Genomic DNA, 10662 nt, shown 5'->3' on the forward strand with positions numbered 1-10662 from the left:
CACAACATAGGAGGGAGAGAAGGAAGGAGAGAGAACGAGATTCTATAGGAAAGCAACTCTTATAATGCCTTAATTGGTATGTTCCACAACAACAGGAAAGCGGGGAGGGGGAGTAAAGGCAGGCCAGAGAGATGGAGTGGGTGGGCTCTGAAAACCAACATAAAGTTGTGTGATGGCATATTTGCATAGTTTTTAGGGGAGCACATTATACCTCTGTATCTATTGAGGTTTGTATTGTCACTGTATAATGGGAAGAATATTTGTGTCTTATTTTTGTGTTATATTTGTGTGCATGTTTGTGATCGGCCTGTGTTTTAAAGTGCGTACACCTGTAGATATGTGGAAAGAAATCATCCTCACTGATGACTTTGGAAGACACTGTGACACCGTGTGTGTGTGTGTGTGTGTGTGTGTGTGTGTGTGTGTGTGTGTGTGTGTGTGTGTGTGTGTGTGTGTGTGTGTGTGTGTGTGTGTGTGATCTTTAGGGGTGTGATCAATTCCATCGGGGGTGTGAAGGGGGGTCGGACAGCGCCCCTGCAGTGTGTTTCTGTAGCCGAGGGCCATTCGAAGCCAGTCCTGTGTGTGGATGCCACAGATGAGCTGCTATTTACTGGATCTAAAGGTACACATACTATACTATACTATTCATATTACAAAACTCTTTTAAGTGGATTCATGTTGAAACAAATAACATGATGACTTAAAGTGTGTATGTAAGTACCTGTCTGATGTATGATATGAATGCAAGATATGAATGCAAGTACCCAAAGAAAGAATTTTAACTGCCTTTTTTCCTTGTGCAGATCGCACCTGTAAGATGTGGAACCTGGTAACGGGTCAAGAGATCGTCACCCTCAAAGGCCACCCAAACAACGTGGTTTCAGTCAAATATTCTCCTTCCTCGTGTCTGGTCTTCTCCGTCTCCACCTCCTACATCAAGGTGTGGGACATCCGCGACTCTGCCAAGTGTGTCCGCACGCTTACGTAAGTTTCCCCCCTGCAACCAGCCACATGAAACGGTTTGGAGCAGTGAAACAAAGTAATTGCAGCTCACAAGATATTTTTTAGAAGCGATTTAGGGGTATGCTTTTTCAGTTCAGTGATCTATCAAGTTGCAGAAAAGTGACAAACTAAATGTTTATGTAAAATGCATCCAGAGGATATGACAACTGTAAAATTCTGCTCATTGCACTTGTTTTTTGACTCTGTTTCTCCCATTTGTTTTTCCACCTCATGTCTCCCCCTTTTTAATGTTTTGTCCATCTCTCTTAAACCTTTTGTCTTCTCTTTAACCCAAACAGTTCATCGGGGCAGGTGATTTCGGGGGATGTATGTGCGGGCACCACCACCCGCACAATAACATTTGCTCAGGGTGAGTGTCAGATTAACCAGATAGCCCTCAACCCGTCAGGATCTGTGCTCTACGCTGCTGCTGGGAACACTGTTCGCATGTGGGACCTCAACAGGTATATTTGTTCAATAATCAATTTAGACATAGATTAATTTTTTCATTGAACTACTCATTCAATTGTTTGTTACAGTATGAAGTCAGTCATTCATTCATGTATGTATGTATGTATGTATTCATGAACTTCTTCACTGATTACTATTCTTAGTCACCCCCACCTTTGTTGGTTCAGTTCGACCACCAGCCTTAAATTATTTTTGACGTGGATGTATATATTCACTTGTCAGATGTTAATCAACCAGAGAGTTAATTAACATCTGACTTAAGAAATTAAAAAGGCTGTCAAATGAAAGTGCACAACCTCAGCACTAACGTGTGCTTGAGTATGTTCTCTACAAGGCACCTCTTTCTGAAATCCAACAGCTTCGCTGTCTTTTTATGCATCTAGAGGGAAATGATTAACAGATTGGACCAGACAGTTTACGCTGAGGGGCTCAGACCCAATTAATGATGCATAACCACCACCAGAAATGAAAAATGAATGTATTAAACATTTCTTTAGTATCATCTCTGCCTATGGCATTGCTGTGTCTCAGTAGTTTTGCTTCACTAGCGAGATGGAAAGCGATTTCATTCAGTGAAACCTTGAAAATGTATTTCACTGATGTTTGGTTCACCAATTTTGGTGTGTGTGTGTGTGTGTGTGTGTGTGTGTGTGTGTGTGTGTGTGTGTGTGTGTGTGTGTGTGTGTGTGTGTGTGTGTGTGTGCGTGTGTGTGTGCGTGTAGGATGCAAGGAATGGGGAAGCTGACAGGCCACATCGGCTCTGTCATGTGCCTGACAGTAGGACAGTCTCTGCTTGGCAAAGACCAAGTAATCACTGGCTCCAAAGACCATTATATCAAGGTACCACACACACACACACACACACACACCACACACATTCAGACCATACCCGAGTGTCACAGATGCAGACACATCTAATCTTCTGCTCCCTCTTCTCTCCTCAGGTGTTTGATGTGGCAGAGGGAATGCTGGGTAATATAGGTCCAGCTCATAACTTTGAGCCGCCCCATTATGACGGCATCGAGTGTTTGGCTGTACAGGGAGATGTGCTGTTCAGTGGGTCTAGAGACAACGGCATCAAAAAATGGGATCTAGAGCCGCAGGAACTCACTCAGGTGTGTGTCTGCATGTAGAGCATGTGTTTTTGTCAAGATATGTGTTATTGCTGAAGAAGAGGCTTTTTATTTAAGCATAAAACACGTCTCTTTTACTATGCTGAAGACGAACAGACCCTCGCTAAGGGTTATCTGAAATCAAGACTGCATGTGTTGTCTGTTCCTACACAGTATGTGAGGTCAACGGGGTTGAGTTCAGCAGGCAACAGAATTATTTTATATTCATGTGGATGTAGAGTTTATACATCAAAGTTTAAAATCCTGACGTTATGGGCTGCAAGCCTGCAGGTAGAAGAAGTCCATCGTTCTCTGAGGCTATTAATTCATGACATTTTGACCCTTAACTTGCGCTCAAAGCCAGACTTTCTATATACGGTGCATGAAGTGCAGATAGAGTGCCAACACAGTACAAAGGGGCTTTGGGAGATTATTGTGGGGAAATTATTCCTTTTGGTGAGGATACCAAATTTGAATGTGGAGTCGTGGTTTTGATAATCAATTGATTGTTTAAGTAATTAAACATTTAATTGATTGAAAATTAAATAAATTATTTTGCAGCTAAGCTAGCAGCTCTGTTAGGCTGTGTTTAGTCAAGCAGCACTTTGAGCTAAATGATAATGATAACATGCTCACAGTGACAGAGATAATATGCTGATGTTTAGCAGGTATAATGTTTATCTTAGTTTAGAGTGTAAGCATGCGAACATTTGGTCATTAGACCCAAAAAAACAACATAAAGTACAGCTGAGGCTGATGGGGATGCCTTTAGTTTATACCAAAAGTATTAGAGAAATTCAAATTTTGCCCTCAGAGTGATGCCAGTTGAAAAGTCAGGGGATCACTAAAGTCTCTACAATCTATCCTGAGGGGGGCATGTGGTGGAAAAAACTACAGAGTACCGAGTGAATCCTATGATACCGAAATTAAGAAACATTGAGAAAAGAAGTTTGTCCTTAAAGACTTTATTCTCTGTGTAGAGAAGGTTCAATCGTCATACAGACCGCAATGCGGTCTGAAGGAGGAAGGCACCCAGAGTGTTGGTTGTGTACGACTTATAAAGGCCTTGAGTACATGGTGGGGTAGGAGGAGTTCATCACTAGGACATCTGGACAACAGTGATCATTCACTGATTAACCATTCAATGGTCCACTGATTGCATCCCCATTCAGCCCCCTATCTAAGTTGACAGTATCATGCCCCTGATTAAGACACACATCCAATATTACTCAACCTGAGAGGATATGGAGCTAAATCCAGGTCAAAAGTTTTGATTATTTGAAAAAATAATTTGAACCTGAAAGTTATGGTCTTGAACATTGAAAAATACAGCAATGTATTCAAAATAAAAATAAGTGAATGAAAAGTTTTTTTGGGTTGAATATAATTTTGATTAAGTTCTGGAATTTTTTTGAATACATTTATTTTTTTCATTTTTCACTTTCATATATATTTTGATATTTGAGGTTTTGTATTTTTCAGTTTCAGATTTTATATTTTCAGATTCAAATATTTTTTTTTTCAGTTTCAAATATTTTTTTCACTTTCAGATCGTTTTTTTCAGTTCAGACTTTTGACCCCGATCTAGCGTGGGGGCGTGGCTTCAACTGAGACGGGCGCGTCATCATGAGTGACAGCATCACAAAGAAGGCTGAGGACCTTCCTATCGTGTATAGAAAGTGTTCAATCATAATTCTCGTGGTGCCCACGTTACCTGAAGGCAACATTGTTGAGGAAGGTCCTCAGCCTTATTTGTGATGCTGTCACTCATGATGACACGCCCCTCTCAGTTGAAGCCACGCCCCCACGCTAGATTGGGGTCAAAAGTCTGAACTGAAAAAAATTATCTGAAAGTGAAAAAAAGATTTGAAACCGAAAAAACTAAAAATTTGAATCTGAAAATATAAAATCTGAACCTGAAAAATACTAGACCTCAAATATCAAAATGTATAAGAAAGTGAAAAATGAAAAAAATAAATGTATTCAAAAAAATTCCAGAACTGAATCAAAATTATATTCAACCCAAAAATTTTCATTCACTTATTTTTATTTTGAATACATTGCTGTATTTTTCAATGTTCAAGACCATAACTTGAACTTTCAGGTTCAAATTATTTTTTCAAATGATCAAAACTTTTGACCTGGATTTAGCTCCATAAGAGGACCCTTACTGACCATGTCTGACATTGATTAACTTTACCAATGCAAAAAGGGCCAAAACACTGAGTGGTCAGACAATAAAAACAGATAGATACGTCATAGTGGAAATTAGCCATCACAGGCATGGATGTCTTTAATGGCAATCCATCCAATAACTGTTGAGATGTATCAGACAGACTGATATTGCCATCCCGGCCACTCGCTTAACATGTTTCTGGGTCAAGCTTCTCTAATGTGAGGGTTTGCTACTTTTCTTGTTTTATTCCATTATGAAATAACCATTGGTTGAAAATGTTTTTCTTACTATTCTGTAGACTACATGATTATTTAAATGATTATTGAAGAACTGAATAATTGAGAGTAAAAATAACCATTAGTTGCAGACATTTATTAGAAGAAAATAAATCACAGTCATGACACAGACATTACAAAACACGCACACACCGTCTGTGCCCATACAGTCCCAGTAGAGATTGTATTTTACTTGTTATCTGACACTGGCTTTGCTGTTAAAAAAAATGTGCTGCCTGCTGAGCGTTTAGTTGGTGGACAGCTCCCTTCGTGTCTTCCTTTCCCCAGAGGGTTCTCTCTGTGGAGAAGGTCAACAGAGTGTTGTTATGTCAGGGTGTTGGAGCACACACGCATCATAGCCACAGGTACCAGAGAGAAAAGTTTTTTGTGTGTGTGTGTGTGTGTGTGCGCGCGTGTGCGTGCGTGTGTGCGTGCGTATGTATTCATGTGTGCGTGCGTATGTATTCATGTGTTGACTCCTGTGATGTCTCTAGTGCATCCCACATTGGTGCTGCATATGTTATTAGTGCATTATAATGCACCTTGTGGGTGGATGTGGCTTACTCATTTGCATACACTGTAAAATGCATATTAATCAGCACGTTCTTGTTATTTGCATAAGTTCTATTTAGCCTTTGTTGATCTGAACAGAGAAAACAAGAACATAAGACATTACAGTTTCCATTCAAAGGCTGAATTATATCAACTCAGTTAGTGCTGTGGTCTGCGGCATATAACCTTAACCTCATTTGTGAAGCAGCCAACACAATCCATTTTACAGCCTCTCTAACTCTGTAGTCTCTGTCTAATTATGTAATAGGATCAAATTGTGGCTTAGGGTACAATAGAATATATTACAATAGACCCTGCCTCCTCCAGGACTTCTGCTGCTCCAGCCCTTCTGTTAAAATGCACACGCCATAGTGTGTTTCTTGGGAGAATATGGGAAGCAATTTATTTATAATTACTCAACTCTAGTTTAGTGATTCCCAATTGCTTTATAAAAATATACCTCCCAAAAACAATTTCAAGTTTGTGTGTGTTTTGCTGGTTTGTCGACATGCCTATGCAACTGTTGCTGCAGTGTGATGTTGCTCTCTATGAGGTGTTGGAAAGCACTGACACGTTTTTACCCACTGGTGTAAAGTTGTTAGAGATAGCGAGGTAGAAGTAATATATGTGAGAACTTTCTCCCTTTTTTTGGTACTTTCTATTCCCCTTCTACAGCTCTTATCACACTCCCAATTACCCGTGGATTCCGGGGCAGGGCAGGATTCCTTTCCCTTAGCGTTAAGGAAAGATTTCTAATTTCTCAACTTTTCTGGCTATAGATCCAAACTAAAAATGACAAACTGCTGACACCTGGAATCAGGAAGTTGTCCAGTCAGCTGTCATGGTGGGAGCTTCAAATAGATTATACTGAAATGGTGCTATATTTTAAACCCATTTAATATTCATGCAATTACTTTAAAATACATGTATATCAATATTTATATTAATTTTTGACAAGATGGAATTGCAGATGATTTTTGATTTATAGGCGCTAAGAAAAAGTAATCTACCTCATCTAGTTGAACACATAAATTAACAGCATTGAACATGGCATACAGGAATGACTGATGCCAGATCTAGTATCTATGAAAACAGCATTGATGACAAGAGAAGAGAGAGCCGAAGCCATACTGGATTTTCAGGGTCAATGGCATCGATCTCTGAGAGTTAAAGAATCTCAATGGATCCCCTAAATATGTGATATTTTACAGTTGAACAATAAACTTGTCGGTGCTCTCTGTTTGACAAACTATGTAATGGAGTCACTGCTTCTAAATTACCTCAAATATATCTTTGGCACTTCTGTACTGACATTTCTTGTTTACTTATTGTCCGACATATAATTCAATACTTGTGTATTGACGAAAAACTAATATCAGACGATTTATCAGCCAGCCAGTTTTTCAGTCTAGCTCTAATAGAGAATGGACAAAACCTATTATGTCAGTGGTCAATACATCCTTGTTTTTTACAGTGAAATACTATTTTGGGCAAAGAGGAAGGCCACATAAACATATTTAACAAACACTTCACAGTTAAACACATCAGTTTTCTGCCAAAGGACATACACTTTCAAACCTTGAAGTAGATTTTTGGGTAAGCAGCATGAATCCAGGATTTCATTCTACCTACCTGTTGTCTACTATGTTGTCTGTGCATTGTAAACAAACATTGTTTCTGTCTATCTCTATTTATTTGTGTCAACAGTTTCTGTGTTGTATTGTGAATCATGATAACTTATTGAGAGCTACTCATGGTGTTTTTAAATATACACCTTTCTTTATACAAAGCAACGTGAAATCTGCACTACATTATTTGGTGCGTTGCAAATTATAGCTATTTGGATAATGTTTCTCACAACATGTGTTTTGTTCTTTGCTTGGACTATTGTTCTGTAAGAAAAGCTGAACAGAAAAACAACTTAGAGCTGTGTTTCAAGGTAAATCCCCTTCAGTAATAATAATACTGATTTATCATTAGGCTCAGAAAGCTGAAGAGGAAAAACATATGCTTTCTAACTGCAAACTGCAGTGTGGAAAACAAAGAAAAACAAATTAGTATGTGAGCTAATAATGGAACAACAATAATCAAAAGGTACTTCATTTGCAGTGTTATTTTGGTGGAAAGCTAATCTCAAATGCTATATGAAAATAATGAGTGACAGAAGCTAATCAAACACAACATGAAAAAGTAGATTAATGTAATAAAAGTTATCTCCCTGTGCATGTGTTCCTCTGTTTGGACCTAAATGAATCTGCTGCCCAGTTGGTTGAGATAAACGGACTAAAATGAAAACAACAACACCCAAACCAAAAAGTTTTAAAGCCTTGTGTAAAACCAGAAATTGTCAGACGTTTTTGTCAGTGTGTTACAGTTTGTTCCTCGCAGCAGAAGTGTGAAGATGAGCTGCAGGAACAACTAATCCAATAAAATCAGAATTTCTTAAGTCATGTAGACATTAGGTTGACATTACTCATAAATGAACCTTCACACTTTGCCAAATACTTGCTCAGTAATTTGAAATGAACACACACGTTTGGACCCTTTCTTTGCTATTTCTCTCCTGTTGCTTTATGAAGGAGCGGCTCATGTCAGAGTTATTATCTTAGTAAACATAAGACAGATGAATCATGTTTATTTTATTGCAAAATAAAATACATGCAGACACATAAACTAAGAATGACTAAGGTATTGAGTCTAAATACAGTACAAGTGATATGTGCATTTTTAATTCAAGAAATAAACTTCTTTACTGACGATGATTTACATCCATTATTAATGAAATACTTATATAATGATACTGGTGCTTTTTTAGGAATGCAATTACTCGGATGACTCACATTCCTGATTTTTATTTTTATATGTAGAAACAGGAGATTTAGGCTAATATAAGTATCTCTCTCTGACTTTGTCTCTGCTTTGACTCCACAGCAAATCCCCAACGCCCATAAGGACTGGGTGTGCGCTCTGGCATATGTCCCGGGCCGGCCCATGCTGCTGAGCGCCTGTAGGGGCGGCATGCTGAAGGTGTGGAACGTAGACAACTTCACCCCCATAGGAGAGGTCAGGGGTCATGAAAGCCCCATTAACGCCATTTGTACCAACTCAAGACAGATCTTCACTGCGTCCAGGTAAAAACAAAAGAAATACACTACCACTAATCTAAAAATGTTTCCTGTTGTAGTACTGTGAAATAGAAGTGTCCAAATTGTATTATTTGAATGAATTAATCCTGCTAACATGTATTGCCTGCCTGATATGTCTCATTTCTCTGTGCCATAGAGCTTGATTGTTGTCCAAAAACTATTTAACATTATTTATCAATCCCACCTATACCTTTTACTACTGTAAATACTGACTAGAGCACAACATGTGTGTTAATCCGCTGCTGAAAATAGCCCCCAACAAATATACAGTTTACTCCTTTTTGAATAAGGTTTGCTTAAAACTACAGATATATAGATATATAGATAGATGGATACTTTACAGTGCCCTGCTGTTTAAGGATATCACAGGGCCTTCTTTAAAAATGAAACTTTACTTTAAGGATACAATTGTTAATATTTAAATCATCAGTATCACCAAATGGGCTTGGAGCTCAGAGCCATAGATGAGGGAGGGAAGTCAGAAACTACTGAGAGATTAACTATAATGCATTAGTTAGTTTTTGTTTTCGTGGTATTTGTTGACAATAGCAAGGATATATAATAATGCCAGCCTTATCAGGAGGGTTTGGAGGTTGAGAACATGACACATAATGTTTATATTTGAGGGAGAGAGAGAGAGAGAGAGAGAGAGAGAGAGTTATAGAGATCGAGAGAGTGAGAGTGAAACACTGTAGAATGATTCATACTCTTTTCATCCCAAGCAATAATCTGCAGTTGTGTGTCAGCTTCTGTAGCTCAGAGAGTGGGGTGCTACATCCTGTTTTTCTCCAAATCTGTGTTTTGCTGAGCTCATAGCTGCGTCAGATAATGCTTGTTTACTGTTTGTGTGTATCTGAGTGGAGTGGATTTCTACAAATTTGGCGAGGGAACTTTTTTCACATCAGTCACAGCACAACATTTTGTGTTAATTTTTTTTTCAGCTGGTGGGCTATCACTGAAGTTGACTAACTTTCTACTTCCTCTTCTTCCTGTCTTCTCCTCTTCTCACTCCCGTTCGCAACTTCTTTTATTGTTATCATACCTCTTAATGCTCTTTCGTCTTCTTTTCTGTGGACGGATATTTCCTATTTGTCTCTTAAACTTTGCCGCCCCCCTCCCCCCCCCCCTCCACCCCAGTGACTGCAGGGTGAAGTTGTGGAGCTATGTGCCAGGCTTGACCCCGTGTCTTCCTCGACGGGTCCTTGCCATCAAGGGCCGAGCTACCAGCCTCCCATGATTGCCTCTTCTCCGCTCACCAACCCTCCCTTCCTCTGGTATTCTCTTAACTAATTTCCACCTTCTTTTCCATAACGTGTTCCTTGTATTTCTTTATCTGGGTGGTCCCTGCGCTTTTCTGTTTGCTCCTGTTCTGTTTTTATCCATTTGTTAAATTTTGCTTCAACCAATTCTTCTATCATTCTTTTCTGCAGTTTTTTTGTTCTTTTGTTTTTTGACATGCTTCTGTTTGACTTCTACTTTTTTTTTATTGTGGTTACTGGTTCATTTGCTGATCCTTGCCTCCGCTAGGACAAATAGCTAATCAGTGACTAAAAAAGTGACTCATAGTTATGCCCAGAATATTTTTTTTAACTTTCTTTATATATTACAATTTTTTTAAATGCATGTTTTTTTATTGTGTGCAAATTAGCCTGGTGGTCCTTTTTGAAAATACGCGTATTACATTTTTCTGCCAATTTCAATAGCACTGAAATGCGTGAAATAGCTAACCTAGCACTATCTAGTCTGGCATGTAACCCCCTGTAAAACCCCAGCATGACATTTGTACATTAACCAAACAAGATATATTTCTTTATAATTTGTGAGGTTTAGAGGTGCTGGTAGGTCACCTTTGAACAACGCCATGCTAGCTATTTCCCCTGTCGCCAGTCTTTATGCTAAGCTAAGCTAAATACTTGCTAGCTGTAGCT

The 10662-nt window shown here is 38.9% G+C and overlaps 1 protein-coding gene across 6 annotated transcripts in view; it reads left to right on the forward strand.

Annotated features, from left to right (window-relative positions):
* The window catches only part of kif21b (kinesin family member 21B), a 61151-nt gene that overhangs the window by 44622 nt on the left and 5867 nt on the right, over nt 1-10662 (forward strand). For 4 of the 6 annotated variants that reach the window (XM_068720085.1, XM_068720089.1, XM_068720087.1 and 1 more), the window contains 7 exons: nt 486-622; nt 804-984; nt 1302-1466; nt 2196-2313; nt 2418-2588; nt 8520-8719; nt 9872-10008. In XM_068720085.1, the coding sequence (XP_068576186.1) occupies nt 486-622; nt 804-984; nt 1302-1466; nt 2196-2313; nt 2418-2588; nt 8520-8719; nt 9872-9971 (1072 nt within the window). In that variant the 3' untranslated portion in view covers nt 9972-10008. The remainder of the gene's footprint in view (nt 1-485; nt 623-803; nt 985-1301; nt 1467-2195; nt 2314-2417; nt 2589-8519; nt 8720-9871; nt 10009-10662) is intronic. The other 2 variants (XM_068720090.1, XM_068720091.1) reach the window with 1 other exon arrangement.

Source organism: Cebidichthys violaceus, unplaced genomic scaffold (genome assembly GCF_023349555.1).
Source record: "Cebidichthys violaceus isolate CVI_PGR_0920_01 unplaced genomic scaffold, fCebVio1.0.p SCAF_25, whole genome shotgun sequence".
NCBI classification, from domain to species: domain Eukaryota; kingdom Metazoa; phylum Chordata; class Actinopteri; order Perciformes; family Stichaeidae; genus Cebidichthys; species Cebidichthys violaceus.